The 26126-nt window shown below is 45.2% G+C and overlaps 1 protein-coding gene and 1 long non-coding RNA gene across 4 annotated transcripts in view; one reads left to right on the top strand and one right to left on the bottom strand.

Moving 5' to 3' along the window:
• The first annotated feature begins 97 nt into the window (after positions 1–97).
• On the top strand, positions 98–9277 carry FZD4 (frizzled class receptor 4). Its single transcript, XM_085857517.1, has 2 exons — positions 98–819; positions 5683–9277. Exons 1-2 carry the CDS (start codon positions 523–525, stop codon positions 7018–7020), a joined length of 1635 nt encoding a protein of 544 aa, XP_085713643.1. The 5' UTR covers positions 98–522; the 3' UTR covers positions 7021–9277.
• Positions 2034–26126, bottom strand: part of LOC147011607 (uncharacterized) — a 32983-nt gene continuing 8890 nt past the window's right edge. For all 3 annotated transcript variants that reach the window (XR_015051806.1, XR_015051807.1, XR_015051805.1), the window contains 3 exons: positions 9303–9486; positions 4388–4461; positions 2034–3901 (listed from right to left, as the gene is read on the bottom strand). This is a non-coding gene — a long non-coding RNA (uncharacterized LOC147011607). The remainder of the gene's footprint in view (positions 3902–4387; positions 4462–9302; positions 9487–26126) is intronic.

The raw sequence follows: 26126 nt of genomic DNA, 5'->3' as shown, positions 1-26126 counted from the left end.
TCCCTGGCAGAGGAGGGGGTGGAGGTGATGGTGATGGTGGTGGTGGATGGATGGAGGAGGGGAGAGGTAGGGGAGGCGGATCAGATCTCTCTCTCTCTCTCCCTGCTCCGCCCTGGGCAGCCCCGGCACGACGTTCCGATCCACCTCCCACTCCTGGCTAGTCTCGCCCGCAAATTCGGAGCCTGCGGCTGTGCGTCGCGACCGACCGGCGGACTGGCTGTGTGATCACTGTGCCTGGGTCTGCTAGTACTCCCTCCTCCCTTCCCATGACGACCCCCTCCTGCCAACGCACAGAAAACGCACCGAAGTGTTCAGCTAAAGTTTCGCGGAACTTTCGATTCACGACGTACAGAGATGGAGTGCTGTACGTGAGGGCACCCTAGCTGTGCACCCGAGCTGTGCACCCGAGCTGTGCACCCCCTCACCCCGTGACTGAAATTTTCACCCAAAGACCCCCCCCCCCCCATTCTCCCTGCACAGAGGAATCCGGACGTGCAGATCCAGAGGTTCGCGGCACCGATCATGACTCAGGGTCCCACGTCGTCATGTCTCTACCTGCTGTGCCTTGCCCTGTCCGCAGGGGGTCAAGCCACCTCGTACGGGCTCGGCCTTGGGGGGCTCGGAGTTGGCGTTGGGGGGACGGAGGACGGTGGTGATGAACGACGCTGTGAACCGATCCGCATCTCCACGTGCCAAGGCCTGGGTTACAACGACACGAGGATGCCCAACTTGGTGGGTCACGAGTCACAGAACGACGCCGAACTCCAACTGCAGACCTTCACGCCCCTCGTGCAGTATGGCTGCGCTCACCAACTGCAGGTAACGATGCTCTTCACCTGGTGTCCGTAAGAGTACACGGTGTACGTCTGCACAACACGCTGGACGTGCTTATCAAAACGCATCACTGAATCTGCACCTTTAGGTGTGTCCGTAACAAGCGTGCAGCGAAACACACGTCACAAAGCAAGCGTATTGTGACGTGCGTGCAAGTCACAATAATAAGTGTGTAAGAAAAAAAAATAAGTGTGTAAGAAAACTTTTCGATTCGATTTTTTTTTTTTATTTAATCAATCTCCATTTTTCATGGTTGCACTTTTATGATAAAAGAACCTTTTTGGTTTTTTTTGGTGAGCAAATTCGTCTTTGTGGTTTACCATGTTCAGAGGTGTTGTGTACCGAACACCTCTCGAGTTGTTCCGTTTGAGTTCGATACCCAACGGAATATGGGATCCGACAGGTGCTTTGCATCCTTCCCCAAGTGGAGATGTTAAGCCAGCTGCATGCCATCAAGGCCATGCGCTTGTGGATGTTAAAGTGTGACTTTTGAAAAGGGCAGTCCATTGTGTGCCGACACCGTGGTCAAATCGCTTTTCGCAGCTTCTTGCATACGTCTGCAGTGTATTAGGATGAATGAAGCACACACGTTGCTGGAACATACCTACCTCAAAATGAGTTGTATTGTCTCTGTTACCATGGTACCTCCTGCCCTTGTGACGTCAATCAAAAGTTCAATGACAGCAAAATGGTTTTCCTTGAGATAAATCGGTGTTAATGTTCTCTATCTTTCTTCCTGACAACATCTCATTCTCACTCCAAACATCTTGCCTGATTGATCCACCACCACCTTGCAGTAACTCCAGGCGGGGCCCTTGACCGTCCCCTCCCTGCCCCCTCCCCCCCGTCGTTCTTTCTCTCCATGACCCCCTGGAGGGCTACTAATGTGCATGTTGCCCCAGCTGTCCTGCTAAACGATTGACAAACAGTACGAGTAGGAGTACAAATTGGCCACCAGGAAGGCAATGATAAACCGTGGAGTCTTCTCTTTATTGTATTGACTTCGTTGAGGAAGTCTGGAGATGTTTACCCAGGAAATGGGTCACGCTTCTCGCACCATGGGGCGCGTGCTCTCGGGGCCAAGGATTCGCCAGGATGGGAAGGGTGTGGGGTGGTAAGGAGTGAGGTGCACGCGATTACAAAACATATATCAACATTTGTATCCATTTAAATCATTCCAACCTTTTATTATTGTCTGCTGATACAACTCACAAAAGGAGAGGAATCCAACGTGAACACTGAAATCAAGGAAACTATATGCTGACCTAGTTAGAGAGAGGGAAAGAGAGAGGGGTAGAGGTATAGAGAGGAGGAGAGGGAGAGTTATAGGGGAGTGGGGAAGAGGGAGAGGTATAGAGATGGAGAGAGGGAGAGGTATAGAGATGGAGAGAGGGGGAGAGAATGGGGAGACAAAGAGGGATGTGGGAGGGGGGGGTAGAGAGAGGGAAAGGGAGAGAGAGATTTGTTTTTCATCTCCATAATATTTGGCAGATCAAAGGGCACAGGTTAGCTCACGGGGCTGCTGGTGGTGGAAAAGGAGGATGGAGAGGAGGGGGGAATGCTGTGTTTCGGCTGCGGTTTCAATCCGTCATGCCGGCTGCTGGTCCCTGCTACCGTTTTTTCCCCATCACGTGTCTGATCTGAGATGGCTCTGCCGGTTGAACCGTTTGCGTGATGTGCTTCAAACTTCCCGCCTGTTCTCATCAATGCATTCATGACGATGTACGTTTGGATGACGACACCATCTTCCGTGACCATGATGTAGCCATCGATATGTGTCAACCTTGAACTACAATACAGCAGTTCCATCATCAGTAACCTTAGCTCCAAGTAGCTGGCCTGTGTATTTACCAACAAAACAAAAAACAAAATTAGCCATAGATTGTGATAATAAACAAATCCAAGTTCAACAAACTTCGCTGTCAGTTGTTTTCAACCATTTCTTCGAATAGTCCTCGTCATTGCCATTGTAAGCAGAGGCAGCTGTATAAAAATATTATAAGCACTGGAGCAGATCCGCATAGTTTTAAAAAGCCGAGGAATGTTTGGAACTGAGTCTTTTTTTGTACTTAATAAAAATTAGTTTAAAAAAGAATAAAAGAAAAACAACCCTGCCGCCATGCTTGGGCACGACAGACCCAAGCCTCCTGCCAGTATCACCGATACCGAGAAGGACACAAGTGGGGCGACGATACCCGGCGAGGCTGGATGCAGGGGGTGGGGGTATTGTGGACATTCTCAAGCACATTCCTGATAGGGAAATGAAAATCGAGACAGACTTTCAAAGTGAAAAAGAGCTGATGCAAATAAAAACGAGAACCCAGGTCGAAAAACCAGTTAAAACCAGTACACATTTTCAACTGGTCTCTATTGGTTCTAATTGGTCTTTAACTGGTCTCTATTGGTTTCAACTGGTACCAGTTAAATTCAGTCAGAATTCCAATTTCCCAGTTGAAAAAACCAGTAGCTCATATTTGTACCAGTTAAAGTCTTACTGGTTCCAGTTGATACCAGTTGCAATGTACTGGTCCCAGTTGATACCAGTTGCAATGTACTGGTCCCAGTTGATACCAGTTATTAAATACAATTGTATTTCAACTGGTAATATATCACTCTATTCCAATTTCCATATTAAAACCAGTAAGAAACCAACTGGCTTTACTGGTACCAGTTGGCTACTGGTTTTCAACTGGTACCAGTTGACCAGTAAGCTACTGGTCTTTACTGGTTTTTCGACCTGGGAAGGCACGAGAGAAATGGATAAACATGGCCGACGAGATGAAGACCCGGTGGTGTAATGGTTTGACCGTCTGCCCTTTGAGTCGGGGAGGTCGGCGGTTCGAACTTTCGCACAGTCATAACATAGATTGTTAAGATGATACGTGATGCTTCCTTGCTGGATGTTCAGCATTTCGAGGATAGAGCACCAACAAACAACCATCGGCTGGCAACCACAGTGCAGTCTTGATAGGCCTAGTGTCCTCCTTCTGTGTTGCCGCTCCTTGTAATGGAACTCGTATTATTTTTATCCAGCTCTCGAAACGGCCTTGACTGTGATCAGATTCGACTGCACACAAAACAAGGCAAATACGTCAGATAGATAGGACGGCGCCATGTGGCTCTTTTTCGGGCAAACAGCAAAAATACGGCAAGAAATCCTGCTCAACTCCATCCCCCCCCCCCAAAAAAAAACATGTCTCCAAGACCCACTTCAGGTCAGGAAGTTGGGTATAGTAGTTCATGTCGAGAATTGAGAAGGACGTACAAATCCAGTTAATTATCCTGTCGAGAAGTTTGTCGTTCAAAGTGTCCAACATCCCCAACTCCCTGTACCAAAATTAAATCGACATGCTTTCACCCTTTTCCTCACTTGACCCCCTGCATCTCTTTCTGTGCAGTTTCTCCTCCACCATCTGCACTCCATTCAACATCACCATCCTCACTAGATATGACGAAGCAATTTCCTTTTGTGTGTTTTTATCATTTAGAACCCCCTTTAAAAAGCATTGTATCGGGGCACGCTCGAGAGGCATACATAGATCGACGACTTCACCTGTTCGCGCGTCCTCCACCTTTTCCATCCCCACATCCCTTTTCTGCTGAACAGCTGATGAGAACCAGGCAGAGCTGGAAAGGAAACAAAACTAGTGATTGAAACCTGATGAAAGAAATACAAGCATTAAGTCTTGCGTGCGTCATTCATAGCAACCACATTGTTATTAATGACTTTCTCCAGAATGCAGTACGTATGGTCTTTGCGGTGACAACATTGCCAAAAACTTAGCATAAGTGTTTTAATGGAGGGGGGGGGGAAACCCAAAAAGGATATTTAAAGTGTGGAAACTTAATGTACTCGTAAGATGGCACTTGGGAGCAAGTGAACATGGAACCTGTGGGTGAACAGGCTTCGTAAAAATGTATAAATATCGTGGGTAGGTCTGCAGGGTGACAGGTAGGCCTGTAGGGTGATGGGTGATGGGTGAGATGTCGAGAAGCTGTTACGTATTGAAGAACTACAAATATGAATGTGATTGGGTGCATATTGAAGGGGGAAACAGTTTATGGGGTAGGTCTAACAAGGAGATATTTACTGGATGAATGTTGCAGACCTGAGGGTGCTGTGGAGGAGCGGAGAGCTTGAAGGTGGTCCAATTGTGCAAGACCAGACGAGCACCCCAAAGAGGACTAAGAGGCCACCAATATGTGTCTCATCAGTTTGGAGCAAATCCTGTACTTTGGCCCCTGATGCTCATCCTCCTCCTTATGCAGCACAAGGCTGTGGGTGGCATCATTGGCTGAGTGCGCGAATGTGCTGCTGATGCAATGCCCCTATTACCAATACACTGGTACTCATTTCGTTGACCGAGGATGGATGACAGGCTGAGTCAACCCCACCTGGTGTTAATTGAACGGAAAAACAGGGGCTCTAACTCAGGACCCTAGGATCCCAAGCTTGGGATCCCTAGGACCCTAACCACTAAGCCAACACCAGGCTTGCCCCCTATGCTGCTCAGAGCTTTATCCTCCATATCATTCAAAAGTGTATGATAGAATACCAGGCCCTGGTAAACATCGTTCTTTTCATCTCTCAAATTCCTTCAAATGATAATTTATCCATCCTTTGGACATCTCGTATGGCTTTGGCGTCTTTATTGATAGCATTTTGAGAAAATAGCTTATTACTATACTTCATAAGGATGTTGCTGATTTACAACGACCTAAGCTTTACGATTGAGTGATCCATTCAACTTTGTGCATGTTTCCAAATGGTGATAATTAACTATTGTTTCTTCATGAGATATCAATCCGAACCTAATGCTATCATTCCTTAATCTCATTCTCCCACAGTTCTTCCTGTGCTCCGTGTATGTGCCAATGTGCACAGAGAAGGTCGACATACCCATCGGGCCATGCCGTACCATGTGCCAGGCAGTACAGCGCCGCTGCGAGCCCGTGCTGCTGGAGTTTGGCTTCGACTGGCCGCCGGCATTGAACTGCACCGCATTCCCACCTCAGAATGACCACAAGCACATGTGCATGGAAGGCCCCGGAGAGGATGATACGGAGGGGGACATTGGGAGTGACACGAGCGGCAGCTGCGGGAACATGGGTCCTAATTGGCGCCAGTACGTATGGCTCAGGCGGACGAGGCAGTGTGCAGCACGCTGCGGTTACGACGTTGGCTTGCACAGCCGTGCCACCAAGGAATTTGCCGACCGCTGGATGGCTGTCTGGGCTGGACTCTGCTTCATCTCCACGGCCTTCACTGTCCTCACCTTCATGATCGATTCATCACGCTTCTCTTACCCGGAGAAACCCATCATTTTCCTCAGTTGGTGCTACAATATCTACTCGGTGGCCTTTGTAATTCGACTGGTCATTGGGCGAGATCGCCTATCCTGTGACCTCGACGAAGCTCCACCAGAGGCGGTTCTTCTCCAAGAGGGGCTCAAAAACACGGGATGCGCTATCGTGTTCTTGTTCCTTTATTACTTCGGCATGGCGAGTTCAATATGGTGGGTCATCCTGACTCTCACATGGTTCCTATCAGCTGGGCTCAAGTGGGGACATGAAGCCATTGAGCAGCACAGCTCATATTTCCACATTGCGGCCTGGGCCATACCGGCTCTCAAGACTATTATTATACTCATTATGCGCCAGGTCGATGCAGAGGAGATAACAGGCCTCTGTTACGTGGGCAACCAGAACTTAGACGCTCTCACCGGATTTGTGGTTGCTCCGCTCTTCACATATCTACTCGTAGGGACGCTGTTCATCATCGCGGGACTTGTAGCGCTGTTCCGAATCCGGAGCAACTTACAGAAGGGTGGCACTAAGACAGACAAGCTCGAGCGGCTGATGGTCAAGATTGGGGTCTTCTCTGTGCTTTACACAGTGCCGGCATCGTGTGTGATCGCTTGCTATTTCTACCAGATTTCTCACTGGGACAGTACTCGCAAACCAGTGGACGACGCGAGAGCCGTGGCTGTGGAGTCGGTCCGCATCTTCATGTCGCTTCTCGTCGGAATCACATCTGGAATGTGGATATGGTCTGCGAAGACCCTCGGCACGTGGAGGAAATGCTCCAGGCACCTGGCACAACGCTCGGGCTCAGCGCACAAGGATCTCCGAGTGACGACCGCAGCGTGGATGAAGCCGGGGATCGGCAACGAGACCGCTGTATGACCTACGTGCGGCACAGTTCCTCGTGATGACACCTCACTGTAAAGAATCCATATTCCCAATATATTTGTCGAAGAGAAAGAATCATTGGCTACAAGAGGACAGACGTTGATTCGTACAAATCCTCCAAGAGATATTGCGATAACCAGAAGGGAAAGACCTCATCATAGAAAGTGAACGACAATGAAGCTTCTTTTAATTGAAATCCTTGAACCATCACTCATTCAAAAACCCCAAAACACACACACACACACACACACACACACACACACACACACACACACACACACACACACACACACACACACACACACACACACACACACACACACACACACACACACTCTTTAAAGCATTTAAAATTCTCCCAATTTTCAAGTTAATAGAAATTGCAACAACAGGACGTGTTTTTCCGACATAATGCCCCTCACTCCCATTCCCTCCCCTCCATCCAAATCTATAATCCAAACTGCTGCGTTTGTACCACATGACGTCATAATTCCAGTTACGACGATCTGCTTTCATTATGGACATTTAATGACCACTTAACAGAAATGCTACACCGTGACGAGACAAATTAAAAAAGTTGTAATTTATGTGTAAACGACCATACCATCAAGACGTAGTTATATATGCAGTATTATGCAAATGCAGCCAAAAATTTTACTTATTTTAGCGTTTTCATTGAAGTTTATTTAGCAAAGCTCGAATTCTGATTTGAAATTCCTTTTTAGATCCACATTTGTCTGTTTTTTTTTTTTAACCAAAAGACTCTTGAAAGATTTTGTCTATGTTTACCCAGGTAGGAAATCAAGGAAAGCAGCTGTCCATCGACCTTTGTTTTGTTTTTTGTTTTATCCGACGAAGTTATAACATTGCAGTTTGTGCCAAGACTCATCAAATTATGTTCAACTTGTGATTGCACTTTTACCTGAGATCATTAATCTCAACATCACGCTCATTAACACACTCTAACCAGGAAAACATCCAATGCATCTCATCATCACACTCCTTAACTAGAATGGCACTCGGTAGAGCGCATACCTCCGCCAGGTTGAACAGTTTACGTTTCGTATCCCACTGATAGGCCAGATCTGGAACCGACCTCTAAAATCGAATCGGTTTGTTCTTGTCACCTAACCAACTCATCTACCTAGTTTTGTCCGAACCTGTCCACAGATTTTTGAGATATCGTGCTATATATTGTTTTTGGCTCCATCTCTCAGTGGTGAAGAATCACTTAAAAATTATAGTAGTCCGATCTGGATCCAGATCTTCATCAACATCTATTCAGTTTGTCCTTGTCACACACCCAACCTGTCCACAACTTTTTGAGATATCCTGCACACAGACAAACAAACAGACGGACAGTGGTGAAAACATAACCTCAGTCCACCTTCGGTGGTGGAGGTAATAACACACTCTCGCAGTTCAAATCCCTCATCCATGTCATCATCGCACTCCTTAATCACACACTCTTTCGCATCCTCGTCATCATCACACTCCTTAATCATACACACTCAAATCCATCTCATCATCACACACCAACCATATAAATTACTCATCCATCTAATCACTCTTTAATAACACACTCCAACAGTGCAAATCTATAATCAATCTCATGATTGTACAAAACTGTGAAATCATTCATATCTGAAAAAGGTTCTGAGGTTTAAAACTGGTTAATTTATTTTGTATATTGTAGCTGTATCTAAAGAAACTATCTAAAGCCACACGCAAAGTTCTGTTCAAGTGAGCAGTTTCTTTGGGTTTTTTTTTTCTGTTATCTTCTGATTCCTCTGACATTCGCACTTTTATAAAGTTACAAAGGAGGATTTAATTTACTTTATTTACCAATACTGGTGTTGTGCCTTTCTCATGTGAGATCTGCCAGGTATTAACCAGACACTCTAACTTATGAAATGTATATTGTACATGGTGTGTTTATGTGTACATACGGCAAAAGGTCAATACATGTAAAATACATGGAAGATTTTACACTTTCCACATGTAAAAACAATTTACGTACGAACCACCACGGTGTGCATTTCGTGAATTCTCAAGAAACCAACAACACGATGGTGTTCCTTCCTGAGCAAGACACAGCTCAAAACGGTAGATTTTGATGTTGATAATAAAAGTAATCATTGAATTAGTACAAAAACGAAGTGTTTAAAAAATATTTCAGGGATCATCCTTTTCTGACATTTTTTAAAATTATGTTTTGCAATTAAAGATGCCTCATTGAGGTCCACAAGTAGATGTGTCGCAGTCTGCGTGCTTACCCGGTGAGCGTTTGCAGTCACCAATCAATTTTTTGTTTTCCATACAACATCGAAGCTTATGGAAGAGCCAGATAACCAAGGGTAGAATGGCAACGGACTGAGAGTGGAGTCGGGCCACGGTTTGACGTAACAAGCGAAAGAACGAAGCACCAGGAAAAGAGGACGGTAAGCAGGAGGGTAGAACCTACACGTAAAGGGGTTGGGTTAGGTGGGTTTAATGGGGGTAGAAAAGATATGGGGAATGACATCAGATGTGGTGCACAACATACTAGAAACCCTGTTGTGAAAATAGTCCAAAAACAGGAGAAAAGATGAACAAAAGAGTTGAAGAGTGTTGAAAGGTTGGATTTGGGGAGTTTAACCAAGAAGGCTTTATGGAGAGCTGAGGGTTCAGACTGGAGGTGTCAAAGAAGAGAAGCCATGACCATATCTGTAATGTGAAAGCAACAAACCTTATGCTTCGTGTTCATGGTGGAAGACTAATAATGTTTGGATTGACGGAGGATGCCGAGTCCACTGCTGGCTATTGAAGCCAGCTTTGCTATGTGGCCAGTTCAGGAGAGGACATGGCTGACAGTGAGGCCGAGAAGTTCGAGAGACTGAATCTCTGGCAGTGGCTGACAATGGACATACATACAGAAGTTGGCTTAGTTTGTCAATCCCAAAGTAACAGGATGAAAGAAACATCGATTTTCCAAGATTGAAGGATATGTTCCATTTGTTAATCCATGATCTAATCAAAATCAATCCGATATCAGCATTAAATGCTGCAGCTGATGAGAGAGAGAGAGAGAGAGAGAGAGAGAGAGAGAGAGAGAGAGAGAGAGAGAGAGAGAGAGAGAGAGAGAGAGAGAGAGAGAGAGAGAGAGAGAGAGAGAGAGAGAGAGAGAGAGAGAGAGAGAGAGAGAGAGAGAGAGAGAGAGAGAGAGAGAGAGAGAGAGAGAGAGAGAGAGAGAGAGAGAGAGAGAGAGAGAGAGAGAGAGAGAGAGAGAGAGAGAGAGAGAGAGAGAGAGAGAGAGAGAGAGAGAGAGAGAGAGAGAGAGAGAGAGAGAGAGAGAGAGAGAGAGAGAGAGAGAGAGAGAGAGAGAGAGAGAGAGAGAGAGAGAGAGAGAGAGAGAGAGAGAGAGAGAGAGAGAGAGAGAGAGAGAGAGAGAGAGAGAGAGAGAGAGAGAGAGAGAGAGAGAGAGAGAGAGAGAGAGAGAGAGAGAGAGAGAGAGAGAGAGAGAGAGAGAGAGAGAGAGAGAGAGAGAGAGAGAGAGAGAGAGAGAGAGAGAGAGAGAGAGAGAGAGAGAGAGAGAGAGAGAGAGAGAGAGAGAGAGAGAGAGAGAGAGAGAGAGAGAGAGAGAGAGAGAGAGAGAGAGAGAGAGAGAGAGAGAGAGAGAGAGAGAGAGAGAGAGAGAGAGAGAGAGAGAGAGAGAGAGAGAGAGAGAGAGAGAGAGAGAGAGAGAGAGAGAGAGAGAGAGAGAGAGAGAGAGAGAGAGAGAGAGAGAGAGAGAGAGAGAGAGAGAGAGAGAGAGAGAGAGAGAGAGAGAGAGAGAGAGAGAGAGAGAGAGAGAGAGAGAGAGAGAGAGAGAGAGAGAGAGAGAGAGAGAGAGAGAGAGAGAGAGAGAGAGAGAGAGAGAGAGAGAGAGAGAGAGAGAGAGAGAGAGAGAGAGAGAGAGAGAGAGAGAGAGAGAGAGAGAGAGAGAGAGAGAGAGAGAGAGAGAGAGAGAGAGAGAGAGAGAGAGAGAGAGAGAGAGAGAGAGAGAGAGAGAGAGAGAGAGAGAGAGAGAGAGAGAGAGAGAGAGAGAGAGAGAGAGAGAGAGAGAGAGAGAGAGAGAGAGAGAGAGAGAGAGAGAGAGAGAGAGAGAGAGAGAGAGAGAGAGAGAGAGAGAGAGAGAGAGAGAGAGAGAGAGAGAGAGAGAGAGAGAGAGAGAGAGAGAGAGAGAGAGAGAGAGAGAGAGAGAGAGAGAGAGAGAGAGAGAGAGAGAGAGAGAGAGAGAGAGAGAGAGAGAGAGAGAGAGAGAGAGAGAGAGAGAGAGAGAGAGAGAGAGAGAGAGAGAGAGAGAGAGAGAGAGAGAGAGAGAGAGAGAGAGAGAGAGAGAGAGAGAGAGAGAGAGAGAGAGAGAGAGAGAGAGAGAGAGAGAGAGAGAGAGAGAGAGAGAGAGAGAGAGAGAGAGAGAGAGAGAGAGAGAGAGAGAGAGAGAGAGAGAGAGAGAGAGAGAGAGAGAGAGAGAGAGAGAGAGAGAGAGAGAGAGAGAGAGAGAGAGAGAGAGAGAGAGAGAGAGAGAGAGAGAGAGAGAGAGAGAGAGAGAGAGAGAGAGAGAGAGAGAGAGAGAGAGAGAGAGAGAGAGAGAGAGAGAGAGAGAGAGAGAGAGAGAGAGAGAGAGAGAGAGAGAGAGAGAGAGAGAGAGAGAGAGAGAGAGAGAGAGAGAGAGAGAGAGAGAGAGAGAGAGAGAGAGAGAGAGAGAGAGAGAGAGAGAGAGAGAGAGAGAGAGAGAGAGAGAGAGAGAGAGAGAGAGAGAGAGAGAGAGAGAGAGAGAGAGAGAGAGAGAGAGAGAGAGAGAGAGAGAGAGAGAGAGAGAGAGAGAGAGAGAGAGAGAGAGAGAGAGAGAGAGAGAGAGAGAGAGAGAGAGAGAGAGAGAGAGAGAGAGAGAGATAGAGATAGAGATAGAGATTGTGATATTGTGGTACAGCAATTGTTCGATAATTTGAGGAACCAACCTTGCTTGATGTAGCCATCTCACCTTGGAGAACATCCAGCCTCCATTGAAGCAGTATTTAAAATAGCATCACTGGTTAAAAATAAGGCTGAAGACAGAATATAAAGCAGCCACAGCAGAATTAATTTCAAATATTAAATTGTTTATTTTAGAGTTTAACTCTGATAAACTTGCAAATCCAAATACCAGATTCTTGCCACATCCCCTTAGGCCTAACATGCCTCCTCAGGCTGCTTGGTGCCAATAACTATGAGCTAGTCACGAGGACTCCTGCGTTCCGGCAGCCAGAGCAGCAGACAGGAAATATTTTTCGCTATTCTGCTGCACCGGCAGCTGGGAAGGCCATTTGCGGCAGCCTCTGGGTTTCGTCTTTGCCGCAGGGATGGCTGTCTGGCATGGCCGTGAGGGTTCCTTGGGCTCTATGTGCTCTCGACTAAATGCTGAGGGCCTGAGTCCAAGAACCAATAAACGAAAATAAAAAATGTTTAAAACTTCGTACTTTGATGGATATAATTATTGATTTAATATGAAGCTGTTATAGGGTTTTGGTCAACAATTTGGGTTTTGTGCAATTTTGAATGAGATTCTCATGAGATATCAGAGGAGATTTTGCTCTTCTTTTGTTTTGCAAGACATTGAAGTGTAGTTTGAGGTTTGGAAAGTTTCCTTATGGTGGAATTAAAGTTGGCGGTTTGATTTTAATGAAAAAAAAATGTACCAAACAAGCCAAATTATGCACCAAATCATAAACATGTTTTCTCGTTGTAAAAGGATAACCCGATGAGGTTGGGCTTGGTAAGGCAGAGATGCAGAGATGTTTTAGTGGACCTTGATACAGTGTCTGCCCAACACCTTGAGTGATGGAATACGGCACACCGCCCACAGGAAACGGGGGCAGACTGTGCCTCGGCCTGGACTCTCGGGCCCTTCATTAACTGGGCAGTCTGGTCGCTCTCCTCCCAACACGGCGCTCCCCTCCATTCCCTCTGCCTCGCCTCTGAGCCTTCCCTTCTCCTATTTCTTTCTGGCCAGTACTTTTTTCTGTCTCATCAAGTTTCCACATCTTGCTTTATGGCCTGGCAGAAGAGGTAAAACAACCTTTTTGGTCAAAGTGGTACTGAGTTTAATGGGTTGATAACTCGTATAAAGAAAATAATTTTCCCTCTCAATCATCCCGCAGATTATATCAATGACGCACATTATGCAATCGCTAATGATAGCATAATTTCGTTTTACAGACCACCTTTCTGGGATAATTAACGACTACCCGAGGTAATTACTCTGATACACAATGACATCACCAAGACCGGATATGACGTGTCATTTGTACACACAGCGTTTGAGCTGGACTACCAAGTCATGACCTAGAGATCTTAAACCAAATGTTGGCAATCCGATTGAATTGGGAACCTCCCGGCACTCCTCCAACAGTAGCTTATCGCTGGGTTTTTAGTCCGAGTGTAAGTCATTGGATATAGAGAAAGACAGGAAATGTTTAAGTAACTTAATCGAAAGGACATTCCGACGTGTTTGACAACTCAACGCTCTTGTGTTTTGTCGAAAAACCTTGTGCTATGTATCTACCTGTGAGAAGGCACTTACACGTAAGAAGTGAGCGTGGTGAGATAATTGTTTTGGGGTGTGGAGCCACTCATGCTTGGTAAGTGAAGATCAAGAACCCAACCAATGACGTTTCAGCACGACCTTCAGGCAGAAACATTAGTGGAGAATGCAACAGGATATCTTTTCCAGGATGACTGAGAAGGTGTATAACACTAGAGGTCATAAATATTCGTCATGTGAATACCTCTACAGTGAGTTTCCAATTTTGTATCTTGAAGAAAACATATATTATGATTGGCCAGTTAAGCAATTGGAAAGCAGATGCAGCACCATTTGATTCTGAATCAGATCCTCAAACTGGAGAGTTCGTAGAACACATTAGTCCACACTGTCTTTAGAAACGAAGACTTGGGTGGGGTGTACGAACGGCAAATTTGATTGGTCGTGATGACGTAAAATGCCGTGATATTTTCTCCAAGTACTGCTAAATGGAAGGGTTCTGAAAGTTCCAGAAAGGCGATTTATTTTCTCCAGTGTTCGAGTTTATAATTCGATTGAAATAAAATTGAAATTTTAAGGGTCGTAGAAAAAAAAAAAACGTTCCGTAATTTTTACCGCTGTTGATGCAGCGTCTTTAACACCACCTTATTTAACACGTTAAATCAGTTCATTGTGCTTGTGGTTTGTGTCCTTTATGAAGTCCTTAAAAAGAGTAAGTTTCCTGTTTGGAATGATTTTCAATTTAGTTTGACTGCCAGACAGGCAGAGTACGAAACAGAAATCTCACCCCTCTCTGCATATGCACGATCGGGACGATATTCAGAGCAAAAGTTTCTGTTAAATCTGTCATCACAAAGCGATTGCCAAGGGTAAGTCCCCCACCCCTTCCCTTCAGGGGGAGTTGGATCGCCCATGACTTACCCTTGGCCCGTGATCCAATGACACCAATATTTTTTTTCAGACCACCATATGACATTGACATTCAACATTTATGGATAGAGTGTAAATTAAGAAAATGTGTCTCCATCTACAATGTATCCAAAAAACTCAACATCATGAAAATAGGAGAAAAATTACTCATCATAATAAAAAAAAGGTGTTTTTTGTTAATTAGGTCAATCTGAAAAAGTGGGTCAAGCACACTAATCAAATATCAGGTGCATAACATCAGTGCAGGTACACTATTATGTTGCAAGAACATCTTGGAAGGCCAAGTGGTCTTTAAGATTCTGCATTGGCAAAATTGAGCGATGACAAAAGAATGCATCATTTTTTTTTTCAGACCGCCATTTCACCTTCACCTTTAACCCAGAGGAGTATGCTGTAAATTAAGCGTAAATGTACCTTGCTCTCGGCTATCTCGAGAGGGCATTTTAGTTCCGATCAGACAAACCTTCGTCGAGTTATGGTGAAAATGTTAAAATGTCTATAATTGTGTCATGACATTGAAATTAGGTCAAGATAAAGAAAATTAGGTCAACCCGCATACTTTGTATTCACATTATTGATGCAATTTTCATTCTGAAAGTCCCAGCTAGTTCCGAGATGTAGCTCGGAAATTGATACAGTTTGGAAATTTGGAGTGTTAAGATTGCAGGAAGAATTTTTTTATTTTTTTTATTTTTAATGTGGCTTAGTACTCCTAGGGGCCCAATAAACTTTATGGTACCATTAAAGATTGGGGGTGCCAATTGTAGAAACAAACCCTACAATAGCAAAAAGCATTCCCATATGCTACAGGTGCAGCCTAAACTACAGATTTGTTTTCTGATTCATTTTCCAATTCATGTTCAAAATATAACATTAAATTGAAATTAAGTTGTTCCTCTATCATAAAATGATGTTTGTAGACAGAAGGACAAACAGACAGACAGACAGACAGACAGACAGAAGTGAACCAATTGCTTTTCGCTTCACGTGAGCGGTGTAATGAGGGCTACAACCCTCGGTGGATGATAGATTTATTCTACAAGGCTGGACGACTTTGCTTTCCCATCGACTTGTCATGATTCAAGTACTATCCGGCAGAATCTTAAACTGACCTTTCAGACCCAAGAAGAGGTAGGCGCGTTGGTAGTGGAATGTGGTGAAAGGTATCCCAGAAGCCAATGGATCAGAGGGGAGGACATTCGCTACGGCTATCATCGGCACACTCGCACTACCGGACCCAGTGTTACAACCTGGGACATTGAGAGAGAAGCATCGTGCAACCTACCTTACTGAAGTCTTTACCCTGTGCAGACAACTCAACAATTGATCAACACTGGATCACATCAAAAGTGTTTGGACAAAAATGAAAAAAGACACAAAGCCTGATAAGTTGCGATTCCAGCATGGAGGCCTTTGCGCTCGGAAATCTTTTAATGAACCTGTTTCAAAAGATTTAGACTATTATACATCGGATGGATGATGTCGAAACTGTGCTGTGATAAAAATGATGAGCTTGACGTCCATACGGCTGAACAAAAGGAGGCAAAAGTGGCTCCAATGATTTTTCCACCGCAGTGAAGGTCTTTTGTTATCCAAAATCATCTTCTTCATGGATATACTCCCTGACTTTGGACAGCAGAGGACTCTTTTTTTTTGCATAAAAAATATGTAAAAGAGAAAGGACCCACGCAGCATGCTCGTGGAGGAGCTCGAGCACAGAATGCATCAGGAAGTAACAGATCAAAAGGAACAGTAAAAAGAGAGCGGGGGGGGGGGGCACACCAACAGCAGGGTTGACAGACAAAATAGAGGGATAATTGGAGAAATAAGGGATTTGGGGAAGAATGAGGGCTAGAGGAGGATGCATGGGGTGGACAGGGTGGATGCAGCTGCAAACTCTTTGGAAGAAAATACTGGAAACTTGGAAAGACGTTGTTTTGGGGAGTGTTAATGATCTTGAAGGCCTTTGTTTCCATAGAGTTAAGCTGAGCAAGATGTGAGGCAGGGGAGCCAGCCCAGAGGGGAGAGCAGTACTCCATCAAGCTGCGCATGAAGGCTTGGAGGTGGATAGGAGTTCCGGTGTGCCAAGGAAAGACTTTGTATGATGGAGGATGCCCAGTTGGCAACTGGCTTTAGAGGCAAACTTTGAAATGTGGTTTTTCCCAAGAAAGATCATGGCTGAGAGTGAAACCCAAGAGTTGAAGTGACTGAACGTCTTCACGAGTACTGTAGTTAGGAAAAATGAATTTATCCCACAAAAAATAAAAACTGAAACCATCTGCTCAGTACTCAACTTTAATTTCTGATGTTTTTGGATAAAATTGGATATCCTTGAGAAAAAAAACCCAAAAATTTCATAGGGAAGATCATTAAAAAAAAAAAAACTCCAAAAATTAAGTTGTCTTTTCACCAGAATGTACATGAAAGGAAACCTTTCCTCCCTCCTCAATCGAAATCCTGAATTGCTCTACACTCTCATCAAGTTCTTATCGGTTTGTGTGATTGTGATTGAGGTCAGGTGTAATTGAAACCGCTGATGAGGCGATGCATTTCAATCAACCCCACACTATTCAAAATCTTTATATGGGATCATAAACAAAGAACCTTACTTGCTGGTATGATGATCAGCAAGCCACAAGCCATCAGCATCTTGTCCTGGACCATTGAGCAGTTCCGTGAGTGAGATACATGATGCAACCAGGTAAGGCGGTGGCTTATGAGTGAGGACAAAACCACTACAATTCCCCACATTACGTCTTTATCAGCGCCAATTAATCCCATTTTCTTGTGTGGTCGGCCGAGGACAGAAGTTTTGGCCAAAGCCTTTCACAAACCGACTGGCCAGGTCTGATGTTTGACTGGAGATTACTTGATCAGGAATTTGCAATTACCTCCGCCACTGAAGGTGGACGGAGGTTGTGTTTTCATCCCTGCCTGTCTGTTTGTTTGTCTCTGTGTGTACACTGTACAGGATATCTCAAAAAGTTATGGACGGATTTAAGAATAAATTTCGGGGACAGGTTGGGTGTGTGACAAGGACAAATTGATTCGATTTCGGTGAAGACCTGGTTCCGGATACGATAATTTTTTTCAGTGATTCGTCATCATTGAGAGATAGAGCAAAAAAATTATATATAGCACGATATCTCAAAAAGTTGTGGACGAATTCGGACGAAACTTGCTGGATGAGTTGGGTGTGTGACAAGAACAAGCCGATTCGATTTCATTCCAGGTCCTGATGCAGATTCGGCCTATCAGTGGGATACAAAACGTAAACTGTTCAACCTGGCGGAGGTATGCAATCTACTGAGTGCCGTTCTAATTTGTCCAGTGTTGGCCGACCCTTGATGAGTGAGGTTAGCCGACTCTTCGTTTCTGGCAACAACTCACTGACTGTTCGCGAAATCCACCATGGGTTCTTTTGACATTCATCGGCTAATTTGCTAAGCAGAGCAGTCGCCAAAATATTGGAATCACAAAGACTGTGGGTTAAAATCCAGTCAAAGGCGGACACTGTATATTAAGAATTGGGATTTCAAGCTTCAGGGGGCTGAGTGGTACTCAGGGGAATCCTATTTCCAAGCCGGCAGACTGATACATGACATTCATGGAGGAGGTAATCCTCATCCCCTAGCTGCCTCTACTGGTCCAGTTTAATTTGTGACTTGAGTCCACAAATGATGGATGGCTTGGAGGAACTTGGGATGGGCACTCAAATACTAACGATGGAAGGGCCACCCAAAACACATTTGCCCAGATAGAGGAAAAAAGAAAATCCGCCAAGGTGAAGCAATCTAAATGTGAAGACGTAGTCAAGGTACTAAGGTGCTGAAATGGAACCGATTGCAGGACCCACAAATCCTGCGGTTCCACGTTTTCACATCCAGCTTCGGCTCACCCTCGACGGTCTAAGGCCGGTGTTGGGCCAGAGCCCGTGCCTGCTCCGGCTTGATTACCATCACAGCAGTTCTTTTATTCATGGCTTGGACGATGGAAATCCATTATGAGTGCATGGGTCGAGTGGAATTTTCTTTTCCTGGTGTTCATTTCTAATTTCTTTCCCACATTAAACACATCGGACTCAGATCTATACTTGACAGATGATCTGCTACAGCGTTTGCCACCAACTATAAGCTCAGCAAAGGTGCCAGAGCAACATCTTTGTTAAATAATTGAAACATCTGCTTTCGATCCATTTGGTGCAAGATGGACCGTTTGTCAAGAGGGGCCTGTAGTCTTTCAACCTATGTATGTTTTAATGATGCCCAAAACACCTGGAGAGCTCAGGTTATCTTGTATGGATATGACAAAGATCCTCGGAGGAAACTTTTAAAACTTTTCTACAATTTCGCGCAGTTTCGATAAGACATCTTGGCTCGAACTATGGAGAGAAGGCTGGTTTATGTTTATTATTATCATTATTATTATTATTATTATTATTATTATTATTATTATTATTTGTTTGCAAAGTTGAGGCTCGTGGAGGAGCTGGAACATACAATGGATCAGGACTTAACAGAACAAAAGGAACAGCAGAAAGTGAGGGGTATGGGTGCGGAAGAGGTGGTGATCCACCAACAGTAGCGTTGAGGAACAAAATAGAGACTTGGAAAAATAATGGATGTTGGGAAGAATGGGAGTTAGGGGAGGACATGACGGGAGGGAGGGGGGCTGGACAATATGGATGCAGCTGCAAACTCTCATGAAGGAAAAATTGGAAATTTGCAATGGAATGAGCTTGAGGAGGGTTAACCGGGGGAGAGGGGGAGGGGGTTGGGCAGAAAATATCATGATTTTGGATGGGGGATGATGTCAAATGGTGGTGGATATCTGTGTTGAAGACTTAGAGAGAAGGATGAGATTGAAGAGAATGTCGAAGTTGGTTCCACAGGTTGTCAAAAATAAGAACAAATGAGTGGAGTTCAGCAGTGATTCTGGATTTGGGGAGTTTCACCAGAAGGGGGTTACTGTCAGACTGCATGTGCCTTACAGAAATCTATGGAGAGGGGAAAGGGGGGAAAAGAGCATGGAAAGAGCAGAGGGTGCAATACCAGAAAGGACACGGTCGAAGACAGAGAGACAACCGAACTATCTGTGATGGCGAAGTGATCAGCCCGTAGACTCAGCTTCATCGCAGGAAATTCCGATGATCTTTAAGGCCTTGGTTTCCACAGCGTCAAGCTGAATAAGGTGCGAGGCAGGGGAGCCAGGCAAGAGGGGAGAGCAGTACTCCATCAAGCTGCACATGAAGGCCTTGTCAGTGGGTAGGAGTTCAGGTGTGCCGAGGAAGGACGTTGTACGGAGAATGCTCAGTCGGCGACTGGCTTTGGAGGCCAACTTTGAAATGTGGTTTGCCTACGAAAGATCATGGCTGATAGTGAGACCCAAAACTTTGTGTGAGTTGAATCTCGTCAAGGGGATTGTTAAGAAAGTAGACGGGGTGTTGCCAGACAGTCCTTTCAGAGAGAGATAGTGCGAGTGTGAGATTTGTCTGGATAGAAAGACATTTTCCAAGAATTTGACCATTTTGTGATTTTTACAACGTCTAAAGAGAGGGATGAGGCTGCTGCCTGCCTCTCTGAAGGATGAAGGATGTCATGGCAGAGGTTGAAGTCATCAGCAACCTCTTCCCTCTCTGCAGACCTTCACAGATTTATAAACAAGAACCTATCAGCTCTCTCTCTATCGAGTGCAGCATGTGGCTGCTGGTTGCATCATTGGTTGGGACGTGGCTATGCCTCTGATGCAGTGTCCCCCTTAGCAGTACACTGGTGCTCATTTTGCCGACCTCGGAAGGATTACAGAGTCAACTTCCTGGTGTATAATAATTCAGCGGCCCAACGGGGCTTGAACTCAGGACCCTTGAATCCCAAGCCGCCACCCTTACCACGATGCCAACACCAGGGTACCTATCAGCTCAGGTGATGTTATTTCACAGTGTACTAAATATTGCTAGTGTACTAACTAATATAGACATGCATACCAATGATATATGGGATGAGGATGACAGGAGTTCATGTTGAGTGATTTTATTGGTTAATATTGCTAATATCTACATTTAATTATAAAAGGAGCCGTGTCTGTCCGTTTGTCAGTCTGTCTCTCTGTTTGGCGTGCTATAACCTGATAATTGATTTACGGATTTCAATGAAACCAATGATGGTTGATTCAGGGAACTCCCAGGAAGGGGTGTGATGCAAAAAATAACTCCCCCCCCCCAAAAAAAAGGAGGGTTCGTGTGTGAGTTCATGGGATCGTCACCAAAATCGAATCGATTCGTCCTTGTTAAACACCCAACCTGTCCACCAAGTTTTGTCCGAATCCGTCCACAACTTTTTGAGATATCCTGCTCATCGACAAACAGACAGACATACAAACAGAGAAATGGGTGAAAACAACCTCCGTCCACCTTCAGTGGGGACACAGCCTGAGAGTAAAGGAGAGGAGAGTTAAGACGGTAGTAAGGCAGCGGTCTTTCATTCAGAGAGTAGTTAATGCATGGAATGATCTACCTGGAAAGGTCGTGGCAGCAGAAACAGTAGATACATTTAAGCTGGTGTTAGATAGGTACCGAGAACCAACGGGAATAGAGGGATGTTGGATATTGGCAGGTTGGTTGTAGACCGGTACTTTCATACCTGTGTAATGATTGTTATGTCTATGAGAGGGTCTCGTCAAAAGGTGAATGAGCTGTTGGTATTTTTTATTCCTCAAGAAGAAAAAAAAATAATCCCCATGGTGATGTTTCTGTGCCTGCCCCCATTGTATTGTCTCCTATTCCTAAGATAATGTGAGTAAATGGTAGATTGGTTAGGCTGAGGTCACATTTGCCACGGCGGCCATGGGGTCTCCAAAATCTGCGGCCACTAGCAATTATACGGCGGCCGCAGTATTTCCACGGTCACACAATGTAGCAGTTACATATGTTTTTATTTTTCGGGTAGTCGCACGGCGTATTGAGAAATCGTGGAGACCGAAAACGTGGGGGTGCCATACGGTCTTTGATTTGATGTCGCACGGTGACCTTAGGGCGTTGCTGCAGCGGCCATAGAATCTTCAAGGCAGACGCAAGGTGCCCGCAAGGCGACCGCAGGGGGGCCCTAAGGCGAACGTGCGGCCAGACGGACGGTAACGAGTGGGTATATATACCAGTTCTTTTTTTTACTGAAATAAAAATATACCAGTATATATATATAACTGAATATACAATAACTATAATATGCCGTGGTGCCCCCAGAATCCGAACGCCCCATTGTTTGAACAAATTGGAATCCGAACAATTTTTTCAAGAAAATTTTGCCCTAAAAACCTAATATATTTTTAAAAACCGAACACAACGTGGCGTTCATGTTTGCTCACGTGTCTCCCCCACCTGTTCGAGCCGCATCTTTGCACTTTGTTCATTCAGTTCGTCGGTGGAAGTCCTCGTGAAAGCATCTCTCGTGTGTCGATCGATACTTTAGGCCTCAGTCACATTTGCTCTACGGCGAGGATACGGCGGCCGTACGCCCTCTGAATTGACAGAAACGAACGGCGGCCGCAGATAAACTGAGGTGGCCTCAGGGTGGCCCTAAGCCATATGGCTATATTTTACAGGCAGTAAGGTCGCCGTGGAATTATAACGCTGAGTTATAACTTTTTTCATTTCTACGTTCGCCGTAGAAATTCGACAAGCCGAAACAAAAGAACTGGTTAAAAAAAAAATTAACCCATTCGTTACCGTCCGTCTGGCCGCACGTTCGGATTCGGGCCCCTCCTGCGGTCCCCCTGCGGTCGCCTTGCGGTCGCCTTGCGGGCACCTTGCGTCTGCCTTGAAAATTCTATGGCCGCTGCAGGAACGCCCTAAGGTCACCGTGCGACATCAAATCAAAGACCATACGGGACCCCCACGTTTTCGGTCTCCACAATTTATAAATACCCCGTGCGTCTACCCGAAAAATAAAAACATATGTGACTGCTACATTGTGTGACCATGGAAATACTGCGGCCGCTTTATAATTGCTTGTGCCCGTACATTTTGTAGACCCTCCGGCCGCCGAGCCAAATGTGACTTCGGCCTAACCTCGTGTTTTCACCTTCATTTGTGATGTTTTTTTTTTTTAATCATCTTGTGTTTTAATTAATAACAAAAAAAGCAATCCGATCACGTGGTGTGATAGACTGTCGGGCAAGGATTGAATTTCACAGCAAAACCGGTTGTAATTTGGAATATCCATGATTACGTCAGCCCGATGCGTTTGATGAAAGTGATTGTGGTTCTGCGGGCATCATGTTTGATGAGCTGCCCCGGGGGCAGCGCTCTCGCAGAGTGCGCGAGCGATCGGAACCCAGGCCGGAGCTCGAGCCTGTGTGGACCTTTGGATGTGGTGATTGTACAAGTTTACATACAATACACCGCCACCGAAGGTCATTTACTCATCTTATTTTATCTTAAACATGGGGAAGTTCAGTCTAAAGTGTCTTGAAAGTGGGTTTTCTTGGGGTCCACGAACGGATTAATTCACTCCATTATTTCTTATTGGGAAAATATTTTTTGAATCCGAACTTTTTGCAATCCGAACAGCCTCCTGGAACGAATTAAATTCGGATTCTGGGGGCACCACTGTATAGGCAAACACCTATACTCCGATCTCTAGTGGTAGCGCACGGTGGACGCACGGTCGACGCAGACTGCCACGGAGGCCGTACGAAGGTGCACGGCGGGCATAGGGGAACCGTGCATCGACCCTGCGTTGACTGCATGTAGTCACACAGACTGCAAGGCCACCGTACGGTGACCGTGGAAATAGTGCGGCCACCGTAATTTTTTCGGGGTAGGGAAAATTTATTTTTCATTGAGAAGAGCTTACGGCAGCCGCACGAATAACGAAAGCCCACCGTACACCCTACGTATGGTCGACGTAGAACACATATACGTCATAGCTTGGCTTGTCGAATTGCTACGGCGAACGTAGAAATGAAAAAAAGTTATAACTCCGCGCTATAATTCCACGGCGCCTCTACAGCCTGTAAAATATAGCCAAACAGCGTAGGGCCTCCCTGAGGCCACCTCAGTTTCTCTGCAGCCGCCGCACGTTTCTGTCAATTCAGAGGGCGTACGGCCGCCGTATCCTCGCCATAGAGCAAATGTGACCTTGGCCTTAGTATCACAGAGGATGAACTGACTAATAGATTGAATTGATGTGCTGTGGATGCAGCACAGGCATATAATAGGACAAATGACCTCCTCCCGCATCCAAGCCCATGCATTTACCTGGGAAATCTTGCCCAAATTTAATGGGTCAATGATGTACTATGACGTCACGAATGTACAAATTCTCACCTCAGCCGTGAGAATGGTTTCGATAGCATAAAAAAAGCGTTTGATGATCATTTGAACAAGGTGTTGGTCATTTCGCGTCGTTTGCTCGGGTTTTACGAGTCGAGTGGGGGATTTGACTATTGCTTTTATCATTGGAAGGATGGGATGGGGGTGGAGGGACTGTAATCGATGTAATTTGTTATCCTTGGACATAATCAGACCCTTGATCTTATCAGCACGGAGTTTGCACTTTGAACAGCATTCTCTATCTCAGGAGAAAAAGAAAACACCGATGGCAAGAAGAGGTCACGAGAGACATCTTGGTGCATTAGAGAAACTTTTTATCATCGACAGATAATGTTCGTTCATCCTGTCTGCTCATCATTTAGTGTCCGCACTATGCGCTCTGATGATTTCCCAAGAACCTGAGATGAAAGTTTGCATGTAAGTTTATCTTTTAAAAATAAATAAATAACTTTTCGATGCTTTAATTCTGTTTCGTTTTAGCTAAGTTGTCTGGAGGTTAGACAACACCACCACCACCACCACCACCACCAACAACCTATTAGATCTGTTTGTCTTTGTCCATTGTTTGAGTGCCTCTCTTTCCCAGCTCCAAGAAGCCCAGCCATCCAGCACGATGTTACCCAAGCGAGAGACAGCACGATGACGGATGGTTCAAGCTTAGCCGGGTTAAGTAAACATAGCCTCGAGGACAATAGGACGAGGTGGCACTGAGCCAGTGAGTGAGGCAGGCCACGCTTTGTGCCTTTTCTTTCTTTTCTAATGGGACACGGAGCTTTTACAGATGGTGAGATGCATCGTTCGGGGGAAGAGGGGGGACGACGGGCTCATCATCTGATCGCAAGCTGCAGACGAAGAAGAAGAAGAAAAAAAAGCAATCTCAAATGAGCGAAGATCCTCGTCCTCTTAATGATGACGTCATAAAAACGATTATGACGTCATTGTGATGTATCAGGTTTGCGATAAATTATCTGTGCTCATGCCCGGCTTGATTCCCGCAAACAAAATTCAAACAGTTTGCCTAGTTTCGGAGATAATGGTATAGGCGATTTCCATTAGCGGCGATATTATGACGTCAACTTTTTTTTCTAGGAAGAATTTCCAAAATCAGAGATGGTTATTGCCTGCGCGTGGGCTTTCTGCATATACATGGCAAGTTTCACGAAGATCCGATGAAAACTCTGGGTTATGAAACAAAAAAATGTCAAAAAATAGGAATGACGTCATAAAAATGGATATAACGTCATAGTGATGTATCATATGTGCGGTAATTCATCTCTGCTAATGCCCTGTCCGATTCCCGCAAACAGAATTCAAAAAGCTTGCCTAGTTTTGGAGATAATTTTTTAGGCGATTTCCATTTGCGGAGATATTTTGACGTCATAACTTTTTCCAGGAGGAATTTTCAAAATTGGAGATGGTTACTGTCTGCGCAGGGTCTTTTTACAGATATATGACAAGTTTGAGGAAGTTTCGATGAAAACTGTCGGCTGTGAAACAAAAAAGTCCACAAGAAGAAGATGAAGAACAACAACGTGAGTAAGACTTGGAGATCCTCCACGAGGATCTAAAAAAGAAGGTTGTGTTACATTTTGGGGGCTTCAATGATCCTGAGATAGACGATTCGATGTACATGTGTGTAATCCGGGAAAAAAAAAAAATCACATCTCGTGTCTTATGCGGAGTTTCATGCACGGCTCCGTTCACGGCACGCTTTGGCAGTGCATACGCCGAAGCGAACAGTGCTGTGAACTGGAAGCACACTCCGTATGCGAAGGAATGGCGTTCACACCATTGCTGGCTTTTTTTCAATACCGTTTAATGTCCGGCAAAACCAGAGGACATCATCTGATCCACCACACCCAAGGGCTTTTCGTCATTGCCTTGTTGAGATGACGTCATAGAATATGGTCAGCATTTTCAGCAGGACTGCGTCCGGTGCAACGTTCAGATTATGGGACATTGTGCTTGTGCGGTGCTCACTCCTTATTACAGCATCACAATCAGTGGCAAATCCATGGGGGGGGGGGTTCCTGGTTGCCCGGAAACCCCCTCCCAACAAAAAAATATTTACCATTACAGTGGCAAACCCAGGGGTTCCCTGGTCACCCAGAACTCCTTCGAGTATGTCATATAGGCACTACCATCACTCAGGTAGGTCTCACCTGTCATGATATTCAAGATTGAAACTTGAAGTTTATTGAATTCAAGCTATTTTATTTTTAGTTATGAATTTAAATATTACACTAATTAACTTTTACATCTTTTTGCACAATACATGCATATCAAAGAATATGTGAATGT

The sequence above is a fragment of the Eptatretus burgeri genome, chromosome 15 (genome assembly GCF_056783735.1).
Source record: "Eptatretus burgeri isolate ZD-2024b chromosome 15, Ebu_testis_v1, whole genome shotgun sequence".
In the NCBI taxonomy this organism is placed as follows: Eukaryota; Metazoa; Chordata; class Myxini; order Myxiniformes; family Myxinidae; genus Eptatretus; species Eptatretus burgeri.
This window is presented reverse-complemented; position numbering and strand designations above follow the sequence as displayed.